The following is a 26,212-nucleotide window of genomic DNA, read 5'->3' on the forward strand; positions in this document are numbered from 1 at the left end:
CTAAATATTAGAAAAGAGAAAAAATTTAGTAACGCTAATAACAGATGAAAAAAAGTGTAAATATTTAACCATGCTTTTAATTTATCTGGATTATATCTAATATATTTATTATTATCCTAGAGTTTTTTGTGTTTGTAAAGTAAAATTTTATAAACAAAATTATAATTATACTAGACTCTCATTCGTTTTATTCAGACTAGACAAGTGACTTTTCATACATGAAAAAGAAATCAAATGGTTTGGAACACACAAGTTGGTTTGTGAATCAACAAAACACACAAATTAACTAAGTGAAAAAAAGATACATTCCTATTTTTAGATCCATAAGTGAGTTACAAATTAAAGCTCGCGTTGACATAAAAACACTTCTTGACTTTGCACATTTAATTATATATTGTAGCTTTTCCCATCCTTTACAGTAATTTGATGCTTTGTGGTATGTCTTTTCAAGACTAGAGATGGTGCGTAGCAGATATTGTTGTTTCTGTGTTTTGTGCTTTTTACACTTCAGGGTAATTTGCCAGGTCACTAAAATTATAGAAATAAAACCAGCTACACTGGAGAATGAAGGTGGTATTTGACAAAGGTAATGGCTGAAAGCTCCTTGCAGAATTCTTCCAGGACGACTATGCTTTCCAATAGACTTTCTTGCTCATTTCTGTGGAAAAAATCGCATATTAAAGTTGATTGAAAAATCACAAGAGACCTAAATTATTAATTAATCAAAAATGGGTGCTAAATTCCTCAGAAAAAGCCACTTACGTTAATGGAGGCTGGTTGGGATTATCTTCACTGAGGCTTGGATCTCCAAGCAGCTTGTTTCTGGTGGACCTGAGCCTCTTCTGCAAGTTGGATACGCTTGGCGCCTCCTTGGCCAGTCTGAGCGCCAGTCTGCGCAAGGAGACGGCCAGACCGATGCCTGAGATGAGCTGCTCTGGGCTCTGGTTCGTGGGCGATACCTGTCCAGGCGAGAGCAACAGCTCGTAGAGACCTGCGTGAGGCAGAATGGCCAGTCGGGAGAGCAGGGAGGTCAGCTGCAGGTTCAGCTCGTACTCCTGCTCAGGGAATGTTTCGATACGGTGGAACAGAGTTTTCAGCACCGGTGGCACGCCGTCAGTGTGTTCGTCTTCAGGGCGAGAGTCACTGCTGTTGCCATCCTCCTCGGCAGCCACCACTTCCAACGGCCAGCCCAGACAGAGACATTTCTTCCACATTGCTTGGTACTGCCTCTGAGCGTCCTGCATTAATTTATTTTTATTTTTAAATAACTAATTATACAACTCGGAAATCAATGATGATGAAGTCTTGTTAGTCATTTACCACTAAAGACATAATTAGATTTAAAAATTGTTTTCAAAGCCAATTATTTACAAATAATGCTTAACTGAACCGCAATATTCATTATTGAAGAGTATTCTCGTAAAAAAATGATTAAAAATTTTAATGCCGCAATTAACGTACCTGAAGATAAGTCTCATATCCCGCTTCTGTTTCTCCAGTCCTCAAAAACGGTGGCAGAAGTTGAAGGAATCCTTCCAGAGTTGCTTGTACATTTTTTGGAGCAAATGTGAGGCTTGGCTGGTATTTACCTTCAAGGCTAACTTCTGTAAACATTAAATTCAGTACCTAATCTGGACATTTGACCTCTTCCTCTTCTTACCAAGCTCACTGGAAATATGCGCAGTGACCTTAAGAGGCGCAAAGTGCGAAAAAATAAGCGATTGCAGTGCAGGCTCAAAGGTTTCATCGACCATGACCTCCATCAGCCTCATCGTCTCCACCGCCAGGTCGCCGTGGGCAACCTCAAGCAGTCTAAGGATCGAGTCCCGCACGGAGGTATCAAGCACCGAGTGGGTCGTCACCCCCGCTATCCAGTGGCTCAGTCCTGTCCTCAACAACGGCGCTTTGCACTCCCTCAGCAACTTGCCCACATGGACAAGCGTGATCACCGAGTCCTGCACTGTATTTCACGTAAGTTTGCGAGAGTGGAATTAAAAGATATCTTTACATTGCTTTGGGTCTTCCTCTTCTGGATTGCTCGCGAGCTCGGCACCCGCGCAAATTCTGGTTTGCAACTGGCGCACAAGAAAGTGATCCTGGATGTTGCTCACCAGCGATCGACCAATTTCAGGCCGAGAATCCCCAACCATCTAATTGTACAAATAATTAATTGTTTAATGAATTCCACTATAGCGTGTAATCTCAAGAGTTTCCTTGACAATAGAAATTAATTTTAAGCGTAATCTGCATCAAATGTGAAGAACATCGGCAAAAATGTAAATGAGGATATCTATTACAGCATTTCTAGAATTGCTAGACGCTAATTAAAAATACCTTATCACAGAAATTCCACCAGGAAAGGTAAGCAGCGAGTTGCCTGCAGCCTGGGTAAGGTTCCCTCACATCCAAAGGGTTGTCCATCCTACGAATATTGAAAATTTAGGTCAAGCCAAAAAGTAGCCCCTCTAATGCCTACCCCCAAGAAGCGTGCATGTCCTCCAGTTCCGAGGGCTCAATGGAAGGTGGTACCTCGCAATGTAGCATGGCCAACCGAAGGGCGACAGTCTCAGCAAGAGTGGACTCTTCGGCTATCAAATGGGCGGTACTTGCGATGTTGGTCAGCACAAGCAGAGATTCACAGGTTTTGACCCTTAGCCGCCCATCCTGAAAAAATTAACCAGATTAATTTGAGCACCAATAAACCTATTTGAAACTCACAGCGCTGTCAATGAATTTTAGTAGCGCCTCGATAATCAAATTCTCATTACGACGCGAATCTTCGTGGATTGGGCTTGGTGTGGACTCTTGGGAAGAGGATGCAGACGTAGCGGGCGACCCAGGCACCGAGGTTGGCGCTTTGCAGAACAGACTGGCTAGATCTGGTTTCTGACCAATTACGGCTGCCAGAACGCACAGAAGTCGCACCTCCTGAGCTTCTGTGGGAGAGGCGGCAGTTTGGCCACACATTTTTACTATTTTCTGAAATATAATTGACTCGCTGCTGATTTAGGACATGGTAATCTTGATATTTCACTACCTGAATCGGCTCGTGGAGGGCAGGTTGACTTAGCAGCTGAGTGTAAGCCAGGGAGGTGAGCCGAGAGAAGAAAACCAAACCCAAATGTCTCATTCCTGATTTAAAAAAAAGAGTAAAACAGTTGTATTCAGTATTATATATTCCAGACCTGAAGGCGTGTCTGCCACTGTGAGCGAGGCGAGAAGATCGGGCACCCTGTGTTGAATCAGGTATTCTAAGCAAGGTCCAGAGTGCACCTCTGACCCTTCTTTGTACCTCCTCGACTCATCTTGCTCCTCTTGCAGAGCCTGATATCATGGTAATTAATAATACATTCTAAACAAGACAAAGACAAGAGCAAAATACCGTCAGCATTTGTTCCAGGTGAATAGGCAGGTGCGTCGACTCAATGGGCACGTTCAGTTCGTCGTCCTTGGTGTCATAGAAGCGCATCACCTGTTTCCAGTGGTAAATGAAATCCTGAAGCAACGGCACCGGCGGGGCAATCTGCGATCAAGCGATGGGAAATTTAGAGTGAGAAAATGAAAATGAAAAGTGGTAGGCGCCAACCGTATCCACGGCCGTCTGAAGGGCTGCCGAAATTCGACCCAGCATCGTTCCTTCTTGATTCGGCGTCGCTTTCGTGGTTTTAAATTCGTAATAATGTACTTGAACTAATGAAGTCGAGGGTTGTCACGCCTGACCGTGCGGTAGGATCCGATTTTCCATCACTTTTCCAAGCCCAAGCGCTTTGCCACCGTAGAGATTGTTTATATTGCCAGCTGGTTCAGCAACTACTGCGACGGCGGCGTCGATTGGTCAGAACATTACCACGTGAGATATTTCGCAACCATGCGCGCGAGGGGAATTTTATTTTTAGTCACAAGAAGCACACGCAAACGCTGATGACACTCCAGGTGCAAAAGGAAAACAATAATTATATAGATATGTGTACGTAAACACAGAAGTAGCATCAAACTCAGAATTTTTAATTATGTAAGTGCTTTAGAAAATTTGGCGAAAAACCCAAAAATCTTTTGGTGCAGTTCCTGATGTAATTTTTTAATTTCCTGCAATATTTTGCTCATTTTTCAGCATTAGTGTGCTAATTTTTGCATTTTCCTGCAATGTTTTGCACGCTTAATTTTGCATTTTCCTGCATTAGTTTGCTCATTATTCCATTTTCCTGCTATATTTTGCTCATTGTTGTATTTTACAGATTTATTTCTTTGCATTTTCTTGCAAAGATGGATTTTGGGGTGCAGCGACGAAACCGCTTGTCCAAAAGGGTTTTATCACCCAAAAAAAAACAGTTTCTGAACGACACGCGGTTGGAATTTCGATCCCACCCCAACCAAACTTTTCGGGGTGTTCAGTTCTTCTTGAATTTGCCTCTCCATTTATATGTATGATAACCCCATAATTTAACTTACATGCAGAGTCAGCGGGCCTAAATGAGATAAATAAAAGAGCTTTTTAATGTCCAAAAATATAAAATCACACCAAGAACTTAACCGGCAATTTCTTTAATGGAAGGAGTAAAAATGGATCATTAATATCTGGTTTTCTGTTTTGACCTCCATAACAATAAAATTTAAGTAGCCCAGCTCGATAATTAATGCTGACAGTATATTTACTTTTTACTCATTTTCTTAAAATATCTGTAGATTGAGGCGGGTCAAAAGGAATAAAAGGGCTGACCGAGTTGCGCGAGTATTATACTGTTTCTCACGCGTTTTTCTGGACGGCAGTCGCTGCTTCTCATGCAGCCTCTACTCAAATGTAACTGCATAAGCGCAGCCACCCTGCTTTGTGCTTCCGTTGAGTCTTGAGTCATCCCGTGAATTTTCTAGGCCCGAATCAGCTTTTAGTAACTCCACGAAAACGCCAAAACGAATTTGAGGTTTGCCGTCACAGCAGTCACCAGGACGATTCCTGTATCGAGAGCTGCGACGAGCGAGCACTTTACACCGATATGCTTTTCTCGCTCTCTGCTATATTTATGTATTCACTGTAAGTATACAGCCTACTTTACTTATATCACCTTTGAAGCGTAGCATGTGCTTTTAAAATGAATGAATATACATACATAAACTTCAAATCAGACCGGTTAGCTATTGCAAACACACCTAACAAATTCTTTCTGCGACCTCTTTACCCAACCCAACTATCCAAAGCGAGAGTGGGTCTGCAGGCACGAATTGGGGCAAATAAAGCCAGAGAGGTTCATGACAAATATATATTGACTTTAAAATTTTGCTTCATCAATTTAAAAAAATGATGATATTCTAGAAGACTCATGACATATCTGAAAAATGCATAAAACATGTATTTCACCGTCTTAGTGGTGACGGCAGTTTCTGCCAGTTTTCTGCAACGAATCTCAGCTCCAGAAAAATAATAATTCATGATAAATTAAGGGATAAGAATGTGTATTTTTATTGTTCCCAAAAAGAGGGCAATAAGAGCATTTACTGGGCGTAGATTACAGGAGAGGAATGGACGTTCTTCCCAATTTTCTTGACGACAGCGTTGAAGCCGTTGACAGCGTCAGCCGTGTAGCTGACCACTCGGATCGAACCATCGGGCTCCACAAGGCTGTACTCGCCCTTGACCACGTCTCCGTCACGAGTTTCCCACTGGCTCTTCTGGTCACCAGTGTGAGGGTCATTCACGCCGTAGCCGAAACTGTACTTGGGGTAGGTCTAATCGAACAGAATAAAATTTCACATATATTTTTTTATCGAGCAAAATGAATATTAATATTGTTTAATTTTAAGTCTATATAGTAGGAATTATATTTCATGTTTTTATTCATTTACTGTATAAAAATGCTATTAAAAAAAATTTGATTCTAAAGTTGAGCCAAGACATTTTTAATATTTGGAACTAAAAAATTTATATTCTTATCTTAACTTTCCATTGTCAGAATTAAAATAAATAGTTAACTCACATAGTAATCGATGGGTTGATGAGGGACCTGATGGACTGCCGTTTGGACAGGGTAGGTGAGGGTGGCAGCAGTGTGCAGAGGAGCGGCCACTTCATGCTGGTGCTGGTTGTGAGCGATCAGAACTGGCGACTGGACCAGAGGCTGGTGCGTCAGGTACTGGTGGTGGGGGTTGTAGAGCCTTGCGTTCAAGTTGACCGCTCCCAGCTGGTTGTAGGCCAGGTTAGCAGAAGGGTAGTGGAAGCCAGAAGGCGCGGCACCAGCTCGGCTCAGAGCCACTAACCCGAAAATCAGGAAAACCTGCGTGCATTTTTAGTAAATTTTATCTTTGTAAATAATTAAAAACTAAATACAAAAAATTAAAATATTCTTGCCCCATTATCACAAAAGGGCGGTTCATTAACCAGGACTAATTGTAAGCTGTTGTCAGTCATAAAAAGTCCATTATCGCATTGATTTTCCTATTTACTCTATCGCAAGTCTACAGTTGAAGACACCGGTAAAAATTATGTTTTTCAAATTCTCAATATATTTTAGTAACGCTAAAAGTTCATCATACACAACTGGATGATCTAATTTTGGCCTAAGATAACATCCCACTGCATGAAAATATATTAAAAATTAATGATTACAATTTTTCCATAGAATGATAATTAAAAATTTTCCCCAATTCATTATTGAAATAATACCCCCATTGGACGGGGAATATGCGTTTTTAGAACCAAGTTTTGGCTTGCGTAGTGACCTGGAATTGAAAACTATCGTAACAAAAATGTTTCAACTACGATAGTTGGATCAAAGATAAGTTTATGATTAAAACTGAAGGAATTTTCCAGGCCTCCACAATTCTGTAAAACACGTTTAATTAGATTATTGGAAATATCAGCAATACTTGAACAAATAGTGAATTTCAAGAACATGCAACTCTCTTTAAAAACTTATAGCTGAGTTAAGTCCCCCTTTCTTTAAAATAGTCCAAAGACTTTTTAAAAATCTTATATAATTATTAAAAAAAATCCATTATTAGTGAAGCAACTGAAAAAAAACTAGTTGTAATATTTACCTTGAACGCCATGGTCTTTCTTTAACAGGTGCCGGGGACGGAATGAGTTGATTGATTCCAACTTCTTGCTATTTATATCAACGCCAGCACAGACATTCAAATTTACACAGGTGGACAAAATAATTAGAAGGTGGGGCAGCTGCCTCTGCATGCTCGTCTGCAAAATTGTTGCTCAAAAATGACGAGCAAGGTCAGCAGCGATTACTTTTTTCGCTTTGATGCGAGTATTCAGGTGGCATACCATCACTTTTGTCCGGAAATTATCGAAACAAAGAGTGTGTCGTGTTACTGCAATGAGCAGCAAAGGCATCCTGCTGAGTGACAACGTTGTATGCATTTCTCTTTAGTCCTTAATGAAAACACGATTCAAGTGTCCACTCAAAAGTTGCATCACATCCGAGCATTCGCTAAATAATATATTTGAACTTTGTTCCACCCAAAAGCTATGCAAATTTGTAATATTTCTGGTTCATTTCATAAATTATATTTAGTCCAGCGCAGCAATTTCATAATAAAAATTAATCATTGGTTAACATAATTATTTATGCTATCTGCAAAACGTGTGGGTTTGGTAAAATAAATCCTACTTGCCTGCTGAGACGAATATTTAATTACTGGCGGTGAGATAGGTTGATGAAAAAATCAGAATCTGCGAGAAAAAGTTGTTTATTATATTATCAACAAAATGAGCTAAATATTAATATCAACAATATTTTATTTTATTGATTTTATTAAACTTTATATTCTATAGTTTCTGTCAAACAAGAGAGCAAACACACACGTAGCATAAATGCATAATTTACATAATTTAATCAAAATACTTAGTTTGACATGCACTTAAAACCAGCGGAAAATACCAAAAATTACGATATGCAAGAAGTGTTCAGAGTATTTTCTTCGTTCGCACACTGTAAAGCAATTAAAATGCTTGATTCACTGAACCAATTCACAACAATTTCCACTTCACTTTCGACAATTAAGCGAATTTTTAAAAAAAAATGAGAAAATAAAATAATTTCATCAGTTATAAACATTATCCTGATTAAACTACCATTAACCTGGTGAGCATTTTTTCTAAAAATAAATAATTGATAGGATTATTGTGTATATTGAGAAATTTCTTTATACAAATAAGCGATAATTTTCCCCTCGCGCGCCGCTCTGTTTGAATGCGATTGACAGACCAATCACCGATCGAATTCGCTCCACAAGACATCACTTGATCACCTTGTAAACAAGATTCAGAGTGCTCGTAATTCGCGGAAGAAAGACCATCTCCTGTCTTGCTCTTAGGATGTCGAATCTGTCGATTTGCGTGTGATTTTTGTTATGTAACGACTACAAAAGACGTACTTGTTCCAGTCTGCCCATAATTTAGAAGTGCGGCCCGAGCATAAAACATGTTGCCAAAGTGTGTTTTTGCTTTCTTTTTTATCTTTTGCCTCGTTAATTTCAACATTTCTGATGGACGCGGAATCAACGGAGGCATGGATTGCGCTGGTATGTATTTTATATTTTTTGCAATTTGGTTCAGCGTTGTGCAAATTTTAATACACGTTTGAATATTTTCAGTTTGCACCGTGGTGCTCGGCCTTTCAATCCAGGTCGCCCAAATCCATAACGACACAATCGTCGGTGCCTCCACAAAATTGTGTTCATTTTTACCCTCAGCAGCCGCATCTACTTGCAGGAAAATTGTGAAAACTCTGGAACCCGCCCTCCTCAGCGAGTATAATATAAGATTCATTTAAATATTTAGAAATAATTAAATTAAAAAATTATAGCGAGCTTTACGAACTTATCACTCCAGACGTCGTCTGCTATGGAATTGGCCTTTGTTACAAAACTCCAGGGGAAAATTACTGCCACCTTTTCCCAAAACCTAAGATGACTGGATTCCACCACGCAGTGACCAAAGTTAAGGTAAAGGATAAAATAGAAAATTTAAATTTTGTAGAATAATATTCCTCGCAGAAAAATTTAGGAGGCAACCTGAGATGGAACTTATGCTCTCTGCCTGGAATTAGGGATATCTGTGAAGACATAAATCGCAGTTTGGAAAGAATCGAGCCCGCTGTAGACGTCGATAAAGACTGGTTCAGTACTGTCCAGGTGACGCAATACATTTTCTTTGCGTCCCTACCAACCCAGATATTTAACGTCCCAATTTTTAGTCTGCCAGAGGCTCGTTCTGGCGTGGCAAAGACTGCGATGACGCCGACGCAGTGGCCTACCCTGGCCGACAGGCCGTGCTCGGTGACGCCTTCTCCGACTCGAACTGCAACGGAATCCACGGCATCGACCCCGCAACTGCGTCAGCCTGGGAGACCCAGTTGTGCTCTGGATCTGTCGGCAAAGGCCTAATTTACATGGGTGACTCAGTTGGCGCGCACTTCCACTTTCCGGAGAGGTGGATGGATCCTCTGCAGGTGGCGCAGATCGACCCTTGGGACATTCCCACTAGTCTGCTGCAGAACGTCACCCAGTGGATTTTAAACGAGGGGGACTGGCCTCAACTGGGCTTTGCCACCGGCTACCTGAACAACACACAGTCTAGTCTCATTCAGGTGAATTTTTGTGCTAATTTATATTAATGCTGGGAATAATTATGCTGGGAATGGATTTGCCAGGGAATGGGCGCTGGTTGCCAATGCGATATGCTGGGAAAAGGCGCTGCCACAGCGATTTGCTCGTTGGTGAAATTTAGTGACAGCTTGAAAAGTAGCATAAGCAGGGCAATGAGAAAGTGTCAATTAAAAAGGTTTTAAAATTAAAGGAAAAAATAGTCCTGGTGCATTCAGTGAGTTTTACCGTTTCCACTAGATTATTTCTTTAAAATAACCTGTAATCACAAACACCTTTATCTTTATTTTTTGTTTAATGTACTGGATGAACATTAAGAGCTTGAAGATACTGCCATATATATCTCTTTTAGTGCTACATACTTTTTAATAAAATCACGACAGCCTATGACAATAATACGATATTTCTTCCTATTGCGTGTATCCCATTTGATCCATTTCAAATCATTTTTTTTTAATTTTTATGATTTGCACGTTTCTAGACCAATAGATTAAATTTGTTTATTCAGGGTCCTGTGGACTCGATTTACCTGCGGATGCTGGCCATGAACAGGTGCAACCATCGAGATTTTCAAAATTTGTCTCGGAACGGTGCAGCCACAAACACAGTTCTCGCCTACATGCAGAGCGTAGCTAGGAATGCAACCAAAGACAGACCGGCCCTTTTCATCTACGGCCTCTACGGCAACGATGTTTGCAATAAGTAAGTATGACAAGTCTATCCAATTTGTCTCGTGGGAGGGTTCCTGATCTCGCAGTCAGAATTTGCTAATTTTGCAATGCGCTAAAATGCACACAGCCCGGAAATCTGTAATTTTGCGCTTTTAACCATGACCACAGAAAACTAAATTTAATTTTTTCCAGTCAAGTTTGGGATGAGGCTGGTCGTAAATTGCCGTATTTTAAAAATTGATTTCCAGGGATTTTCAACTTTAAAGTAAATTTTCTCTAAAAAAAAAACATCAACAATATTTTAACGCGTTGTTGCCATGTAATTAGGCTATTTTGTACTTTCCGAAATTTAATGCAGTAGGGTTTGCAAGATTTGTTGGAAAAATTCGACCTGATTTTAGAGCCCTACGAAGTTGGTCACCAAGGCTGATTTCTTTGGCGTCAAATGCAGAAAATTTCAAACATTTTTGACACCATTATAATCAATTATAATCTACCTCATATCCAGGCAAAAGCTATTATTCTTTGAATAAAATGCCCTTTCAAAAAACCGCAAACATAGGAGTACCTGTAAATTCCTGTAAATTTAGGTATTTTTGCCCAATATTTTTAAAGGTTCTACATAAACCCCTCAAGCAAATTTCGTCCAAACCCGAGGACTCATATCAATAGGGCGTTGACAGTATTTATTTCAAACCCTACTGATTGACCCTTTTCTGCTAGAAACCCTAAATTTCAAAAAATACTATAGTTTTTGCTCTATGCAATTACTCTCTCTTATGTGCAATTTTACAACTCGATTTTCGTGCAACACTAATTCCTAATTTAATTTCGCGGTCCAGCTATAAAGACACAATTAGCAACATGACGACGCCGGAAGAGCTGCGGAAGAACGTGATGGCGGTGCTCGAATTCATGGACACGGTACTTCCGGAGGGAAGCCACGCGCTGATCGTTGGCCTGGTTGACGCTTCATTCATCTACCCCGCCATGCGCGACCTAGTTCACCCCTTGGGCAGGCTGCACAACGACATCACCTACGGCGATCTTTACGAGTGGTTCTCCTGTATGCAGATTGGACCGTGCAATGGCTGGATGACCGCTAACGAAACGCTCAGAGCCATCACTTCTAAGGTATAACGGCGTTCAATACCAGGGAGGGATTTGTGTCTTCTTGTTCTAACAAGCTATTTTGGATTTGTGAAATAAATTAATTACTTCTCAATTAGGCATCAAAGCGGCTGTCAGCTGAATTGAAAAAGATAACCGCGACACAGACGTTCAATAACTTCAAACTTCACTACCTGGACAACCCATTGGGGGAAGTGATGGACGAGTGGGTGAAACAGGGACACAAAGTCGCTGAACTAGTCGACCCAATTGACAGCCTCCACCCCAGTCAAGTACCGATTGCCCACTGCCCTTTATTTTCTCATCCTGTATTTTCCTTTTATTTTCAGATGGCTCAAGCTCTGATAACAGAAGTTGCTTGGAGAAACATCAAGAAACAGTTCCCCTACATTTTGGGCGAGGAGAACCCCAATAATGATAAAATTATAGAACTGTTCGGTGACCAAGGCGGCCATTAATTTTAATTTCATTCCTGCGATGCCAAATAATATGTTATTGACAGTGCTTCAGAAACATTTCTTATGATAACAATGCCAAAGAAGCAGTGATATTAATGTTAAATTACTAACTGACGAGGCGCTGAAATAAAAAGCGAAATATTAACCTCTGTTTTAAATTAGTTATTTTTATTAGAATGTAGTAGCATCTACACGCACCTCATTCTTTATATACACAACAACTTTTTTCTCAACAAAGGGCGAAAGTAATGCGTCGTAGCCGAAATTTTGGGTGACAAGAGCGAGAACTTAGAACGGAATTGTTGAAAGAACCATGTAGGCACCTGAGCCGATAGCTGTTTACTGGGTGCTAAAATTTGGACTAATACGAAGTAGGCGAGCCAAGATTGAGCACAGCTTACTTCCACCTGTTGTTTTCGTAATCGTACTTGGATGTGAGACCTTCGATGGGGTCAACTCTGATGTCGATCATACGTTGCAGCTGTGCCTGAACCCTCTCTTCACTGAAGGTTTCGGGCAGAGGCTTGTAAACTACGGCACAATAATGTTTGTCGTTATTAATTCAGTTTAAAAAAATATTATTTCACTAACTTGTAAAATTAAAAGATAACAAATTTAATAATGCTCACCAAAGGTCTTCATGGCCATGTATATCCAGAGGGAGAGCGACGAGATCATTAAGGTCAGGCCGACGACGCTCTTCCACTGTCCGGTGGGGGCCTTCATTTCTGAGAAGGTCTGGCAGAAGCTCGCCCTGTAAAGAGCTTTCTTCTCCTCAAGGCTCAGCTTTTTCCAGTCACCCTTTTCCTTCTCTCTCAAAGCCAGGATGTCGGGGGTGTTCTCCAGGAAACGGACAGCCGGCATGGGGAAGTCGACGCGGTCAGCGTAGTTGTGCTGGCCGTTGAAGCCGTAGCCAACCACCTCGCGGGCCCCGGTCTTGGACACGCTCGAGCTCATGCATTTCTGCAGCTTCTGCGCCTGGCGCGACGTCAAACTCAGAAGTCGGCTGGCCATTTTCCTGCAAAATTAATTGTCTGTAAAATATTCTGACTTTGGCGCAAAGGATTCAGAAAATAAAGTTGACAGACTTAAAAATCAATGAAATAGGGGCATCCATATGCACAACATACAGACACAATTATTGAACCCCTAAGTTTTAAAAGCTATCTATCAGTTCTGGAAATACTACTTGGATCTAAGCCTTTAAAATAAATAGACGGAGGTTTTAGTTGAGAATTTAAATCTTCAAGAAGAAAGGAGGGTTACTTGCAAGTAGTTTTAGCACTTTTGAACAATACAAGCGAGTGCCGGCTGACTGAAGTGGAACATAAAATTGCCATTTCTCGAAAACAACAGTTAAAAATGATCCAGTTAACCTTCAGGATTGCTCAACATTTTGTTCAAAAGTTCAAATACTAAAGCTTACTCTTAATTTAGTTCTGCTTGTCAAGAAATTAGGAAAAATTTGGTGTTTCTTACTGACCTTCAGCTGCTATCGGTCCAAGATGGCGAAGGATCGGAAAAAAGCGGCTAGAGTCAACTGTGTGAAAAAGGGAATTATTTTGTTTAACGTCATAAAATGTGACTTTATAAATAGGAACGAAAAATTCAAATATTGTTTATCCTATTAAAATCTTGCAAAATATTTAAACTTATAATTTGTAATTGCGTACGGTTGAAGATGAGATTTACAGTAAATTTTGCGGGAAATTCAAAGCTCGTTTACAAGTTTGTCCTTGGCTTGGAATACGTGCTTGAGGTGGGATTGTGAGTGGCGATCGCAATCCAGGGCCAGGAGAAAGGGAACGATGGAAAAAGCTATGACGTGCAAGGCATTGATTTTGCTGACTCAATAAATCTTGATATACCATTTTATTCCGACTCTGAAATAAATTTCCATTGGTTTCAATTAAAAATATTTATTATTTATTAGGTTAAGTTGATTTTAAAAATTTCATATAATCGTACGCTGCTATAGTACACAACGAATTGTTTTTAAAACACGATTCCAATTTTTTTAATAATTTCAAATTATTTAAAATTTCAGTTTTCCACCTCAAAATAAAATAGCATGATAAAATCAATCAAATGCCTCTTTTAAATAAATTTATTACGGTGATTTTGTATGGATAAAACAGTCATGAAAATAAAAAAATGCTACGAATTTGCGGAATCTGCTATGATTTTGCTTGTTCTCATTCCCCATCACCCCGCCCACATTGATTGGACAACCCTCCGAACGGTGTGCGTACGAGCGCCTGTCAAGTTGTGGGGAGCAAAACAAAAGACTGGCGTTTTCACGACCGACGACCTGCTGGTCGTATGTTGATATTTTGTGATGGCCCAGAATTTGTTGGTTTTGCGTCGTTCAGCTCGAGTTTTCGGCGTCACCGTTACTAGGTCGTTCGGCGTGTCTTCTCAGCTACAAAACAAGGTGCGACTTGCTAGAATTTTGGTCTGCCTGAGCCGAAAATCGGCGCCGAACGGGCAGCCCAGCTGGGCGCATCATCCATTTGCTGGCCAACCGAGCTGCCCTTGCGGACAGTCGAGGGCGGCTCCTTGTTTCCATGTCTGATATCTTGATTGAAATTTTGTGTTTTGCAGACTGGCTTGGTATTGGGCGCGTACGTCGAGGACAAGAGTGGCCAGGCACTCCTCACACCTGCCGGACAGAAATTCGATCAATCGGTTAATGGACAATTGAGCAGCTTGATCCAGAGGTTTGTCTCTTTAACCCTTCATCATAGTCGCGATTTTTTATGAGAACTGGGCAACCACACAACTGTTTTATTATTTCCTCTGAGTTTTATTTCGGTTTTATTCAAATAGTTTACAAACCAAAATAGTTTTAATCAAAACGTCAGACTGAGTTGCTTTCCATTTTTATTTGCGCGGCTGTCGTCGAAGCAATCAATCGAACTGCCACGTGAACCGTTGATTTTGCGTCAATTTGCGGATTTCTCTCACCGGTCTGTGATTGTTTCAGACGCGCGTAAAAATGGAGGGCCGCTCGTCGACGCCGAATCCGTCGTCGGTGGAAAAGTCGCCGGCGCTGAGCCGGGCCGGCTCGTCCTCGTCGTTGCGGTCGCGCGCGGGCAAACGGCAGCACGGCGGCAGCTCGTCACTCAACGGCAGCCAGGGCAACCTGACTGCCGCCGAACTCATGTGCCCCGTGTGCTTCGAGCTGATCCAGGAGGCCCACATCACGCGGTGCGGCCACACCTTTTGCTACAGGTGCATAGCAAAGAGTCTCGAAACCTGTGGCCGCTGCCCAAAGTGCAGCTTCGTCGTTGGCGGAATCGATCAGGTAATTTATATTTTAATTTTTAAAAACGATAATGGGGAATGTTTAAATATTTTTGTATATTCCTGGTGTCTCAGTTTGATTTTCAATAATGGTGTTTTATTTTATCAGCAAAATCCCTGATTTTAACGTCACAGGCTTTTTAAAACCTTTTTTAATTAACTATAGTCTATTGCTACAATCTTAATAGTATTTAAATTGCAAAATTTTTAGTTCAGGGACTGCTCGGAATTTCTCAGAGATTTTATTTATTTAATTTCTTTTATCAATGTTCGTTTGGAACCCTAGGAAAAAATAATTGCTTTATTTTTGCTTTTTGAAGAATTAGAATGATCAAAAGTAGGTTGTTCGCCCTGAGGTGAAACCTTTTTATATTTAGCTCGTAAATAATTATTGTTATTACAAATTTAAAGAATTTCCCTGATGAACGCTCTAATCAATTTTCCCCTTCAGGTTTTCCCCAATTTCCTGCTCAATGACCTGGTTGCCAAACACAAAGTCTCGGTGGCAGCGGCGCAAGCGTCGGCGAGCGTGGGCGCCGACGAAACGGCGCTGAAAGAGTTTGTGACCACTGAGTCGCACCGGATGACCCTGCCAGACGTGAACGCAGTGCTAGAGCTGCTGAACCACCGGAAGCAGCTACTCGAGGCCGAGTCGTGCGCCGCGCAAAACAAACTGCTCAACGAGTTTCTGCACAATCTGCTGCAGCAGAAGGAAGAGCAGCTGGTGCGACTGGCCAAAGAGGTGTCACTTATCAAGAAAGACATTGGTGAGGTCGAAGTCATCCTCAAGGACGTGGAGGAGCAGGCGGGCAAGCTGCCGAGGATGGACTCGGAAGACGAGTCGGAGAGCCAGCCGCTGCCCAAACTCGAGTGTCCCACGCTCACTGCCAGGCGGAGGCGGATGCACGCGCACTTTGACGATTTTGTCCAGTGCTACTTCACGTCGAGGGCGAAGGAACTGATGTTCGGCGACGACGACACTACCAAGGGTTCAGGTGAGACAAAATCCGATTATATTTGTAGACACCGCAAAACTTGGCATTTAAACGGTCCTTTCTAACAAGGAAACTTTAAGGATTCGACATTTTAGTTTTTGCAAAAGCATTTAATTAGTTAGCGTTTGCTGATGTGAACGACGCACAGTGGGGAAATTATTTCGGTTGGACGATTTTAGCGATATTTTTAGATTTTAAGAACGCATGATCTAAATTTTCTTTGAAGGATTTGTTCCAGGCTTTGTAAGTGTTTACTAACCGAAGAGCACTAAATTACTAAAAATCTTCTGAAAGCTGATCAATTTTTCCGCACATTCCAACATTTTTTTAAAACCATTCTTCCATTTTCGAAATAATTAAAAATGGAAACTTTGAATTAAATTAATTAGATCAAATTAATTAAATTCTTTATATTTTTTAGTGCCGCCGTCCAACAACATGACACATTATTTCACGAATTCAATAATTTCGCCAATAACTAAAAGTTGAATGCTAAGAGTTTCCTTGTAACAAAAATTAATACGTACAGCAAAAAGAAGGCATTTTTCTCCTGTGTCGTAAAGTTCTATATTACATCAAGAAATGTATTTTTTTTATCATTAAAAAAATATTCATCTGCTTGTAGGCTTGGACATGTTCAGAGAAAATCTAGTAAAATTCTCGCGGTACAACTCGTTGCGGCCGCTGGCCTCTCTGAACTACTCAACGGGTCTGTACAACAACTCAACCATCGTCTCGAGCATCGAGTTCGACAAGGATGACGAGTTGTTCGCCATTGCTGGCGTTACGAAGAGGATCAAGGTGTTCGACTACGGCTCTGTGATCCGAGACGTCGTCGACATGCACTACCCCTGCATCGAAATGGTGTCCACGTCGAAAATCAGCTGCGTGTCGTGGAACGCGTATCACAAAAGCATGCTCGCCAGCTCCGACTACGAAGGCACCGTGACGGTCTGGGACGCCTGCACGGGCAAGAAGACCCTGGCCTTCCAGGAGCATGAGAAGCGCTGCTGGTCGGTCGACTTCAACCACGTCGACACTAGGCTGATTGCTTCAGGCTCTGATGATGCCAAGGTGCGTAGATGGGATGAATTAATTCAAACGGAAACCTTTTCCTTAGAAATTTCGGTTTAGGTCTAGCAATTTTTACCCAGTGCTGATTAAACTATTACTAAATTATCCTATTAACTAATGAAGTTTTCTCGCAGGTCAAATTGTGGTCGGTGAACCTGGAGCGGTCGATATCGTCCCTGGAGGCGAAGGCAAACGTGTGCTGCGTCAAGTTCAACCCTCGTTCGTCGTGCCACCTGGCGTTCGGCTCGGCCGACCACTGCGTGCACTATTACGACCTTCGCTCGCCTAAAGAGCCTCTGGCGCTATTCAAAGGCCACCGGAAGGCCGTGTCCTACGTCAAGTTCCTGTCCAACGAGGAGATCGTGTCCGCCTCGACGGACAGCCAGCTGAAGATGTGGTCAATCACGAAGCCGCACTGCCTGCGCTCCTTCACCGGCCACATCAACGAGAAGAACTTCGTAGGGCTGGCCACGGACGGCGACTACGTGGCGTGCGGCTCGGAGAACAACGCCCTCTTCGTCTACTACAAGGGCCTGAGCAAGCAGCTGTTCAACTTCAAGTTCGACGCCGGCCACGGCATCCTGGACAAGGAGCGCAAGGAGGAGGACGCTGGCGACTTTGTGTCCGCCGTCTGCTGGAAACGCAGCTCCAACGTCGTCGTCGCCGCTAACAGCCAGGGCATCATCAAGATCCTAGAACTCGTGTAAACTCCTCCTGGGTCTGACAAAAATATCAAGAGAGTGTGTTCCTGTGAAGCAATAGCCAATCAGATGACGCCAAACGGGGCGCTTTTGCCGTTCGACCCGGCCGAGGGGATGGCTGCTAAGTTTACTTTCTGTTGGCTGTGGCTGAACTAAGGTGTTGGCTTTTGTTACCACATTGCTGGTGGGACGAGATGAAGGTGACGGCTGACGTTCGCAGAAAATCGCTCTGCAATTTGTTATTTGGACTAATTTTTCAAGCTTGTTGAAAGTTGTGATGAGCGGCTTAAAAGTTTATCCTCAGTTTGGAATATTTTTAGATTTTTTACGTTTTTGTTTTCGTCTCTATTTTGATACTGACTCATAAATACTCATCTAAACTGCACACAAACTAAACGGCCTCGCAAATGTGCGCGCACAAAAGTACTTACTAGTTCAAGGGTTGAAGACAAACTAAATAAAACCCAGCGAACCCCGGGCCTAAAGCAGCAAGCTAAATTCCTCGGTTGCTTTCAATTATATTTATTCACAGCATTGCGGGAACGAATGAACAATGAACCTCTTCTCTATCTTTAAAACTCGATTTGCAAATGTAGTTTGTGGCTGTACTAATGTACTAGCGGCTTTGTAGCTCTTTTTCGCAGCTTCGCAATTTTGCTAGCCTTTGAAATGTATTGCGGGTTGAGATTTCTGTCCATAAAGTTTCGCTTTCTGCGACCCCCTTAGGCGTTAGTAAAGGCTCGCAGGTGTGCTCCTCCCCTGCTTACGCCTCCCCTAACTACTTACAAAACCGTTCAAGAAGCTCAATCACCAATTTTTCCGTAGTGTTGTAGGATACAATTCCCTGTGTAATCGACATGCGAACCTTGTCACCCACCCAATCGTTGCAAAACATATTCTAATGTCCGTCTGTCGTCCATTCAAGACTTACCTTGTTTTAGCGTTATTTTAAACTTGAATCAAGTTTTCCCTATACGACAACAACAACCATTGTTTCTGTTTTAAAAAATGTTGGTATGCATGCGTGTAAAAAATAGTTGTTGGTGGAAATAATAAAAAGACGCGAATATATTATTTGTGATGCGAAAACTTTGATAAATGTATCAAGTAATGTAAAGCATGAGAATGTGTGGCTATTGCACACTATTCCATCTTTGATGTGCCAATATTTCAAAATTAGATGAAGTATAAAATGGACACGATCAAACATACCACAAAGTTTCTGTGTTATTTGATGTAAAACTCAGTTCAAGACATGCAATAAAAAAAGGTTAAAACGAACATTCAGTTGTGTTTTTGCCCTTAAAATTAACTCTCCGTCCGCTTGGTTAAATTGTGTTCTAATTTTCTTGAATTTTCAGCTCTGGCAGTGCCATCAAAAAGGGCAAGAGTCGAGTGTTTTTCGGCCTCCCTGGATACACGGCAGTCGCAGTCACCGGACTCGGCAAGAAAGGACTCGGCTACAATGAGCAGGAAGACATCAACGAGGGTCTTGAGGCGGTCAGGGCGGCGGCGTCTGGTAATTAAATGATTTGAAAATTTATTAGTCTTAGCAGCAAAAATTTGTAAGAGATCTAGGCTCAAATTATAAAATTGGTTACTCTCAGTGTAAAAATAATTTTAAAATCGACATCCTGATGCTCAATTACCCTCATGCTCGCTTTTTTCGTGAAAAAACAACGTTTACCAAAAACTTAACCTACGAAATATGGGGCTGAAATTAACTCGTAAATTTGGAGGGAGAAATTTAATTAGTTTAAATTAATATAATTAGTGTTTTGTTGAGCAAAAAGGGTATTAGTGAAAAAACTGCGAAAGTACAGAGGTTTTATTTTACAAATTACCCATCAAATTTTTTGATATTTTTAGCCCTCTTAGTTTGGGCTAAATTTTCAGCAAAAAAGAGTTTTTTTTCAGTAAAGACATAGTCGACTATTTTGCCAAAAAAAGTCTAAAAATCAAAGCCCTATTTATTTATGCCTGACAACTTGTGTTGATAGCTGGATGCAGGTCTCTGCAGGAATTGGAGGTCGCCAAAATCCAAGTGGACAGTTTAGGCGATGCCGAGGCAGCAGCCGAAGGTGCCACTTTGGGCGTGTGGAAGTTCCAGGGGCCGAAAAGCAAAAAGGCCAAGTCCACGCCAGCACTGGAGCTGTACGGGGAGTCGGCTGACCTTTGGAACTCTGGCGTCTCCAAGGGCGAGGCGCAGAACTTTGCGAGAAGGCTAATGGACACTGCAGCAAATTTAATGACTCCCACCATTTTCGCTGATGTAATTTTTTACTATAGTTTATTCCTGAAAAATTAAAGGTTTTTTCCAAATCAGGAAGTTGGTGCAGCACTATCAAATTTGGGTGTGAAGGTCGATATTTATGATCAAAAGTGGGCTGAAGAAAAGAAAATGAGTTCTTTCCTGAGCGTGTCCAGAGGCTCTGACGAGCCGCCCCGATTTTTGGAACTGAACTACCTGGGAGCTGGGAAATCCGACAGCAAACCCGTAGTTTTAGTTGGTGAGTAGTTAAAGAGATGTAAAGTTTATTTTCACTAATCGCGGGGTCTTCAGGCAAAGGTGTAACCTTTGACACTGGCGGAATCAGCTTGAAACCCGCTTCGAAAATGGACGAGATGCGAGCTGACATGGGCGGAGCGGCTTGCGTCGTCGCCACCATCAAGGCAGCAGCCACCCTCAAGATCCCGATAAATGTTCGAGGTGAGAATTTATAGAATTTCTGGCATTTGGTCAATTTTACACTTGAAACTCAAATCCAGGATTGATTCCTCTGTGTGAAAACATGCCAAGTGGCAGGGCCACCAAGCCAGGCGACGTGGTGACCGCGATGAACGGCAAAACCATCCAAATCGACAACACGGACGCCGAGGGCAGACTGATTTTGGCGGACGCTTTGTGCCTTGCTTCCCAAAGTCCCAACAGAGTGATCGTTGACATGGCCACACTGACAGGTGATTTCGATTGAGCAGCTTTAAAGGATAACAGACTTAATTTTTATTTGCTAAATATAGGGGCAATGGTTGTGTGCTTGGGCAACGCGGCTGCAGGTGTTTTCTCCAATTCCACTCCAATGTGGGAAGAGCTGCGCAAAGCTGGCTGCCACGCTGGCGACAGGGTCTGGCGCTTCCCTCTGTGGAATTTCTACAGCAAACAGTTGAATGGTATGTGAAGCTGAATCAATTATTAATTTAAATCGAAAAGAATTGTCTTGTTGATTTAGATAGAAAGAATAGAATGTACAAACGTTTATATGACCCGAATAACATTCAAAGAAATCGGGATGGAAAGAAAAATTTTAAATTTGCAAACAATATCAAATCTCTCGTGGAAACACCCCTATTCCAAATTAATGTACTTGAAATCCGTTCAATAACTGAAATTAATTTGGTTAGAAATTCCTGGAGCTGACCTGAACAACATCGGAAAAGGACCTGGAGGTGGTTCTTGCACTGCCGCGGCTTTCCTCAAGGTAAAGTTTAACATTGCTTCTGACTTGAGACACTATATCGAGCATCTCTTGACAGGAATTTGTGGGTAACTCCACCTGGATGCACGTGGACATCGCCAGCGTCATGACGTCATCAGGCTCCGAGGTGCCATACCTGAGCAAAGGAATGGCGGGACGCCCAGTCAGGACTATGGTCCAGTTTTTGTCGCAACTGAGCAAGAAATAATGGAAGTCTGCATTTGGATAAATCTGATTTTATGTTTATTTAGACTTGCACAAACTCAGCATTTACCATAATGTACAGGTGCAGATAGTTTTCACAGTCATTTTGCCAATATTACAAATTAAACTTTGATTTTCAGGAAATCTCCTTTTCATTTTCACAGTATTTGAAACTTTGACCGCGCTTGGAACTCTCTCTGCTTGATATTTTAGCTTAGAAAATTGATTCAGCAAGCAGGCTAGATATTTACAAAATAAAAGCTAAAATGCATACAAATTATGAATTATATCACATGATAACTTGACATTAATCAGGTGGAGGTATCATATAATGTATAAACTTGCTCAGCAGTACAGTGCATGTAGTAGTTAAAATTGATTGGTTTGCTGGTGGGCCGAGTTGGTAATAATTATTATCTGTTCTACTTGTCATCAAAGTCTAACTACAATTCATTGATTAATTAACATTAGTTGAGCTCAATTGGTGGTGCCGAAGAATGATTTTTGACGTCGCTTTCGCACGAGAGTGAATTTTGAATTTCCGTCAGTCCAAATTGACAGTAAGTTTCTACTCCTTGACTGAAACTGGAACATTGAATGTTGGGCTGACTAGCAGTATTTTTAGGGCTCATGTACCATCAAAGGAGAGAAGATTTGCCATGCAGGTACCTCCTCTTACCAAAATAAGCAAAAGCGTTGGGAACACAAAGCAGCATCAGCGTCAAGAGAGCTGGATTGCGTCAGCTGGACAATGATCACAGTCTTTTGTGTGACGGAACACAAAAACTCGGATAGATAACGTGACAAGTCGTTCACGATGGAAACAAACGAATCATCACAAAACTGAAGCTTAACACAAAATATTATTTACAACGATGGCAGATTGAAAGATAAGCTCTGTCCGTTCTGATATCGTTCAAGCGGTGGTTAGCACCAAGAGAAGATCGGATTTCGCTTCTGGAATTTCTGGGTGAACTGGTTGCTGAAGTCTCGGAAACGCGAGGTTGTTCCAACATGCCCATTGGACCTGAAAATCATGAAAATCAAAAAATTTGTTCATAATGACCTACTGCTGCTACACATTAAAAAAATAGTCGAAAAGGATGTCTTCTAATTTCTAATATAAATTGTTGTGAAATTTAGATAATCAACTATTTTTTTCTTTATAGTGAGACCATCAAATGAGCACGAATCATGCAAATTTATGCCATTGGGCCCATTGGTCATACAATCCGTCTAAAAAGGACGACTATTTTCTGAAAAAACCTCGTTTTCACAGCCCTATTAATGAATAAATGAAAAACTAACAAGTCAAATCCTTTTCCAGTCAGCTAAAGAAATTAAGTGCTCCTAGCTAAAACCATTAATGAGTTTAAAAAACTCATTGCAGCAATGGCTCAACCGAATAAGATTACGTTTCAAGAAGTTGTTGAAAAAAGATTATAAAGCGACTGGTCATGTACCGTGTAAACAAAATTGGGAATGGATAATACATAAATATATATGTTTGTCAGTTGTCAAGACAAATGAAGAGGAAAACAATGTAAAGAAATATAATTTCACAATGGATAATTATGTACTTCACCAAAATAAAACTTATAGAACAGGAAATTCCTTGTAAATCTGTTATGATTTAACGGATAAACAATAAAAAATTAATAAAACAAGCAGCTGTACCTTTCCACAATGACTGCGGGCATTTGAACCAGCTGCACAGGACTCTTTCCGTCTTTCAAAGCTTGCGTCAGGTTAAGGATCTGTCCTCGCATCACTGACATCTGCCGCTCGAACAGGTGCCGATCGAAACCTTTATCTTGCTGCGAGTCAAAAACAAAACAAAAAACTATTCAAGATAGTGATTTGGGAATCAAGATGTTGCACCTTCAGTAGTTGATAGAGGTCGGCACAGAGGTCTTCGACAAAATCAGGATCCGAGAGCTGGGGGAGGACGAGTTCGCGCGTTTCGGCGCTGAAGGGCACTTTTGCCTGGGGCAACCACGCCCAGTGGTACGGGTAGGCACGCCACGAGTCGGGATGCTTGAACGGGAAAGCCAGCCCGTTGTCGATGGCCGCGATAATGATTTGCTGACTGCCTGACCAAGACTGCTGGAAAAGAGGACATGAGACTTAGTTGTTTTTTCGTTTCTTTTATTCTTGGCATGATGTGTTAGACATGAATTAAAAATTCCAATTTTATCTGCAAGGTAATTATTTCTGTTAAAAAAATAATTTCATGTTAAGATTAATTTGGAAAAGAGTTTCCTCAAAGTGTAAAATTTGAAAATTTCTAACTTACAATTACGTTAGCATTGAAAACAATTATTACATAAAAATCTAGGCAGCGTTGGCAATAATTATTATTGAGAACTTCCACGAAGTCACCGTATTATACAAGGGGAGCAAACTTGATTAGACGTGATAGCCGCAATATGTGATATGGCGCTAATAATGACAGACAACATTGATAAGGGTTATCACCGTCGTTTCCTGCAGCTCGCCAGGTTGGGGCGGCGCGGTGCCGTTTTTGGCCGTTGGCGAGTTGTAACGAATGAGCCAGTTGTCGTTGCCACGGTCCGTGTTGCGGATGATGTAGTCGAGCACCACAAGACGCTCGAACTGCAGCTGGAATTTGCGTTGCACGTCCACGTTTGGTGGCTCGCTCTCGAAGCGCCGCAGCCAGTAGTCGGCGTCCTTGTAACTGTCCACAAACAGCTGGAAGGAACCCACCTGCAGAAGAAAATAATACAAAATTATGAAAAATAATCACGATTGAAAATGTCACGCAAACCTTAGGACGAAGGCCGATGCGGTGAAAGTGGCGACCCACGTTCGGAAAGCGCTTGTCGATGTTTCGCTTCAGTTTCGCTTTTTGCCGGTCGATACGGGAATAATTGAAAGTTTCACTGACCAGTCTCACCACCTAAAAAGATTTTATTCTAGAATTAATCGATTTTTATTTAAACTGCGCACAAAATGATATTTAGGGTCAACACAAGGTCATAGGTTAAATTATTTAATTAGAAAAACTGAGTGTTAGTCACTCTTTGCTCGGTTAAATATAATTTTTTAATTAGATATAAGTTTGCTCAAAAATAAGCAAATAATTGAAAAAATAGTTTTGAAACTGATAGGAACATGAGAAAAACAACAGTGCCGTTAAAAATACGTGATACAAGGGATACAAATATTTATGACAGCCGGTGCTTCACAGGAAAACATGTTCATACAGCACAATTTTGTGTACAATTAAAATTTACCTTTGTGGTTGGCACAATGTTTAGGCCGAGTTTGGTGTCAACCAGGCTGGCCCCAGCTTCGGACAAGTAGCCCTGGTTGGGGATAAGACACGAGCGGCCGAAGCAGCACGGACAACACAGTTTGTGCATCCATTTGGTCCACTTGGGGTTCAGCCTGCCGTACGGTTCTTCGTCCTTCGGCTTGAACACTCCAATGGTTTTCTGAAATTTCCCGCACTGTTGACGACCGAGCAGTCGATTTCTACCTTACACTCACCCCTTCAATGTTTTTGACAAAGTAGCTTCCACTCGAGCCCTGGTAGATGCGTTCGGGGAGGATGCCCCGCTCGATGGCACTTTCTGCATTTTTCAACAAGTCCGTAAAATGCGGGTCCTCTGTAACAGGGAACAGGGAACGACGCCTGATTAAAATGCAAGTGGGTCAGACGTGCGTGATTGGTATTGATTGCACTTTCATCGGATTTGCAAGAATGGCAATCGATTGATTTTTTTTAACTTTCTAAGACAAAAATTTTAAAGCCAATAGAGGTTGACAAGGCCAGGCTGCTTAAGTGCTTGAAAGTCAAGGTTGTCGTGTTCAATGAGCCGAAAAAACGGAATTATGTCGTCGGTCTGCCTTAACATGTTGCATGTGGGTGAAGAAATCAACCTTAATTAAGACCACTACAACCATAACATGCACACGGTCACGGCGGGACTGCAGCCCTCTTTGTCGAGAGAGTGTGTATTAATTTGTGCAATGCAAGAAGGTACGGCCCTGAGTCCGCGTGACTTTTCCCTGACCACAGTTGCGTCATTAGATACATAAATTTAATACCAGGGAAATGGTTGAAGGTGATGTCGGACTCGGTGCGTCCGAGGAGGGGTTGCGACTCCCTGGTGTGTCTCGAGGGCGAGTCCATGGTCGGGGGCCCGATGGTAGGGGTGAAAGCGACGCTGGGCACCCCTGCTACTGCCGCCCCTTCGGCCTCCTCGTCGACCGAGCTCGAGGAGGAGAGCAGTCGTCTGCCCGAAATGGTGGCTGCGTCGTCCTCGACGACTGAGTCGGCCCGGCCAGGGCTGTTGTTGCTGCTGGTGGCGCGTCCCGAGGGAAGAGCTTCTGCTGCTGGCGGAGGGTCTTCGACGGGCGAGTGCCGCCCCTCACCGATCATTCAGCGCCCCTCCTCGTGTCTGCTCGGCCCGACAGTGACCTCGGCAGGCCTCGCGTGTCCCTTTGTTTGGTGATGCGGGCTTTTTTGCGACGTAATTCGGCCAACACGATTTATCTCTGTTGAACTACTTCACCTGCCTTTGACTTTACAACACAACTGCCAGCCATCACGTGAAT

At 42.0% G+C, this 26,212-nt stretch overlaps 6 protein-coding genes across 9 annotated transcripts; 2 read left to right on the forward strand and 4 right to left on the reverse strand.

Annotated features, from left to right (window-relative positions):
- Nucleotides 1-165: 165 nt before the first annotated feature.
- Nucleotides 166-3,822, reverse strand: LOC135947843 (FHF complex subunit HOOK interacting protein 2A-like). The gene is made up of 12 exons (XM_065496807.1): nucleotides 3,587-3,822; nucleotides 3,383-3,523; nucleotides 3,186-3,324; nucleotides 3,038-3,132; nucleotides 2,719-2,979; nucleotides 2,477-2,664; nucleotides 2,335-2,422; nucleotides 2,009-2,150; nucleotides 1,661-1,960; nucleotides 1,462-1,604; nucleotides 763-1,238; nucleotides 166-658 (listed from the first exon to the last, which is right to left on the reverse strand). Exons 1-12 carry the CDS (start codon nucleotides 3,629-3,631, stop codon nucleotides 553-555), a joined length of 2,124 nt encoding a protein of 707 aa, XP_065352879.1. The 5' UTR covers nucleotides 3,632-3,822; the 3' UTR covers nucleotides 166-552.
- A 1,609-nt stretch (nucleotides 3,823-5,431) lies between these two features.
- LOC135941426 (cuticle protein 19-like) lies at nucleotides 5,432-7,147 on the reverse strand. The gene is made up of 3 exons (XM_065486946.1): nucleotides 7,030-7,147; nucleotides 5,970-6,266; nucleotides 5,432-5,721 (listed from the first exon to the last, which is right to left on the reverse strand). The coding sequence occupies exons 1-3, from the start codon at nucleotides 7,039-7,041 to the stop codon at nucleotides 5,488-5,490; spliced, it is 543 nt and encodes a 180-aa protein (XP_065343018.1). The 5' UTR covers nucleotides 7,042-7,147; the 3' UTR covers nucleotides 5,432-5,487.
- A 1,099-nt stretch (nucleotides 7,148-8,246) lies between these two features.
- Nucleotides 8,247-12,030, forward strand: LOC135947342 (acyloxyacyl hydrolase-like). The gene is made up of 9 exons (XM_065496134.1): nucleotides 8,247-8,529; nucleotides 8,602-8,758; nucleotides 8,814-8,952; nucleotides 9,004-9,141; nucleotides 9,204-9,596; nucleotides 10,121-10,314; nucleotides 11,126-11,417; nucleotides 11,513-11,686; nucleotides 11,744-12,030. The coding sequence occupies exons 1-9, from the start codon at nucleotides 8,430-8,432 to the stop codon at nucleotides 11,870-11,872; spliced, it is 1,716 nt and encodes a 571-aa protein (XP_065352206.1). The 5' UTR covers nucleotides 8,247-8,429; the 3' UTR covers nucleotides 11,873-12,030.
- On the reverse strand, nucleotides 12,014-13,429 carry LOC135947376 (cytochrome c oxidase subunit 4 isoform 1, mitochondrial). Of its 2 annotated transcripts, none has more exons than XM_065496213.1 (3): nucleotides 13,356-13,429; nucleotides 12,502-12,890; nucleotides 12,014-12,403 (listed from the first exon to the last, which is right to left on the reverse strand). In XM_065496213.1, the coding sequence occupies exons 2-3, from the start codon at nucleotides 12,884-12,886 to the stop codon at nucleotides 12,270-12,272; spliced, it is 519 nt and encodes a 172-aa protein (XP_065352285.1). In that variant the 5' UTR covers nucleotides 12,887-12,890; nucleotides 13,356-13,429; the 3' UTR covers nucleotides 12,014-12,269. The 2 variants fall into 2 exon arrangements, with proteins under 2 accessions (XP_065352285.1, XP_065352294.1); XM_065496222.1 differs by having other exon boundaries at nucleotides 13,299-13,367.
- Nucleotides 13,430-14,135: 706 nt separating this feature from the next.
- On the forward strand, nucleotides 14,136-21,772 carry LOC135947334 (E3 ubiquitin-protein ligase COP1-like). 2 transcript variants are annotated; one of them, XM_065496121.1, is made up of 10 exons: nucleotides 14,136-14,306; nucleotides 14,477-14,592; nucleotides 19,310-19,467; nucleotides 19,949-20,220; nucleotides 20,275-20,458; nucleotides 20,512-20,658; nucleotides 20,718-20,909; nucleotides 20,970-21,119; nucleotides 21,351-21,427; nucleotides 21,483-21,772. In XM_065496121.1, the coding sequence occupies exons 1-10, from the start codon at nucleotides 14,211-14,213 to the stop codon at nucleotides 21,630-21,632; spliced, it is 1,542 nt and encodes a 513-aa protein (XP_065352193.1). In that variant the 5' UTR covers nucleotides 14,136-14,210; the 3' UTR covers nucleotides 21,633-21,772. The 2 variants fall into 2 exon arrangements, with proteins under 2 accessions (XP_065352193.1, XP_065352182.1); XM_065496110.1 differs by lacking the exons at nucleotides 19,310-19,467; nucleotides 19,949-20,220; nucleotides 20,275-20,458; ... (3 more) ...; nucleotides 21,351-21,427; nucleotides 21,483-21,772 and adding exons at nucleotides 14,859-15,179; nucleotides 15,630-16,173; nucleotides 16,799-17,247; nucleotides 17,382-19,229 and having other exon boundaries at nucleotides 14,283-14,306.
- On the reverse strand, nucleotides 21,645-26,189 carry Pi4KIIalpha (phosphatidylinositol 4-kinase II alpha). Of its 2 annotated transcripts, none has more exons than XM_065496155.1 (8): nucleotides 25,703-26,189; nucleotides 25,142-25,260; nucleotides 24,886-25,086; nucleotides 24,417-24,548; nucleotides 24,107-24,355; nucleotides 23,510-23,731; nucleotides 23,306-23,445; nucleotides 21,645-22,655 (listed from the first exon to the last, which is right to left on the reverse strand). In XM_065496155.1, exons 1-8 carry the CDS (start codon nucleotides 26,034-26,036, stop codon nucleotides 22,556-22,558), a joined length of 1,497 nt encoding a protein of 498 aa, XP_065352227.1. In that variant the 5' UTR covers nucleotides 26,037-26,189; the 3' UTR covers nucleotides 21,645-22,555. The 2 variants fall into 2 exon arrangements, with proteins under 2 accessions (XP_065352227.1, XP_065352218.1); XM_065496146.1 differs by having other exon boundaries at nucleotides 23,510-23,734.
- Nucleotides 26,190-26,212: the final 23 nt, after the last annotated feature.

This window comes from Cloeon dipterum, chromosome 1 (genome assembly GCF_949628265.1).
Source record: "Cloeon dipterum chromosome 1, ieCloDipt1.1, whole genome shotgun sequence".
NCBI lineage: Eukaryota > Metazoa > Arthropoda > Insecta > Ephemeroptera > Baetidae > Cloeon > Cloeon dipterum.

Excerpts from the sequence above, each read along its gene's own strand:
- LOC135947843 (XM_065496807.1), bottom strand. The coding sequence starts at position 3,631 with ATGCTGGGTCGAATTTCGGCAGCCCTTCAGACGGCCGTGGATACG. Across the intron at positions 2,423-2,476 it reads GACATGCACGCTTCTTGGGG|GATGGACAACCCTTTGGATG; the intron begins GTAGGCATTAGA and ends CAATATTCGTAG. Across the intron at positions 659-762 it reads CCCAACCAGCCTCCATTAAC|AAATGAGCAAGAAAGTCTAT; the intron begins GTAAGTGGCTTT and ends TTTTTTCCACAG.
- LOC135941426 (XM_065486946.1), bottom strand. Across the intron at positions 5,722-5,969 it reads ATCAACCCATCGATTACTAT|ACCTACCCCAAGTACAGTTT; the intron begins GTGAGTTAACTA and ends CTGTTCGATTAG.
- LOC135947342 (XM_065496134.1), top strand. The coding sequence starts at position 8,430 with ATGTTGCCAAAGTGTGTTTTTGCTTTCTTTTTTATCTTTTGCCTCGTT. Across the intron at positions 8,530-8,601 it reads CGGAGGCATGGATTGCGCTG|TTTGCACCGTGGTGCTCGGC; the intron begins GTATGTATTTTA and ends GAATATTTTCAG. Across the intron at positions 9,142-9,203 it reads ACTGGTTCAGTACTGTCCAG|TCTGCCAGAGGCTCGTTCTG; the intron begins GTGACGCAATAC and ends CCCAATTTTTAG.
- LOC135947376 (XM_065496213.1), bottom strand. The coding sequence starts at position 12,886 with ATGGCCAGCCGACTTCTGAGTTTGACGTCGCGCCAGGCGCAGAAGCTG. Across the intron at positions 12,404-12,501 it reads CATGGCCATGAAGACCTTTG|TTTACAAGCCTCTGCCCGAA; the intron begins GTGAGCATTATT and ends ATTGTGCCGTAG.
- LOC135947334 (XM_065496110.1), top strand. The coding sequence starts at position 14,871 with ATGGAGGGCCGCTCGTCGACGCCGAATCCGTCGTCGGTGGAAAAGTCG. Across the intron at positions 15,180-15,629 it reads TCGTTGGCGGAATCGATCAG|GTTTTCCCCAATTTCCTGCT; the intron begins GTAATTTATATT and ends TTTCCCCTTCAG. Across the intron at positions 16,174-16,798 it reads CGACACTACCAAGGGTTCAG|GCTTGGACATGTTCAGAGAA; the intron begins GTGAGACAAAAT and ends ATCTGCTTGTAG.
- Pi4KIIalpha (XM_065496146.1), bottom strand. The coding sequence starts at position 26,036 with ATGATCGGTGAGGGGCGGCACTCGCCCGTCGAAGACCCTCCGCCAGCA. Across the intron at positions 24,549-24,885 it reads ACATTGTGCCAACCACAAAG|GTGGTGAGACTGGTCAGTGA; the intron begins GTAAATTTTAAT and ends AAATCTTTTTAG. Across the intron at positions 23,446-23,509 it reads ACCTCTATCAACTACTGAAG|CAAGATAAAGGTTTCGATCG; the intron begins GTGCAACATCTT and ends TTTGACTCGCAG.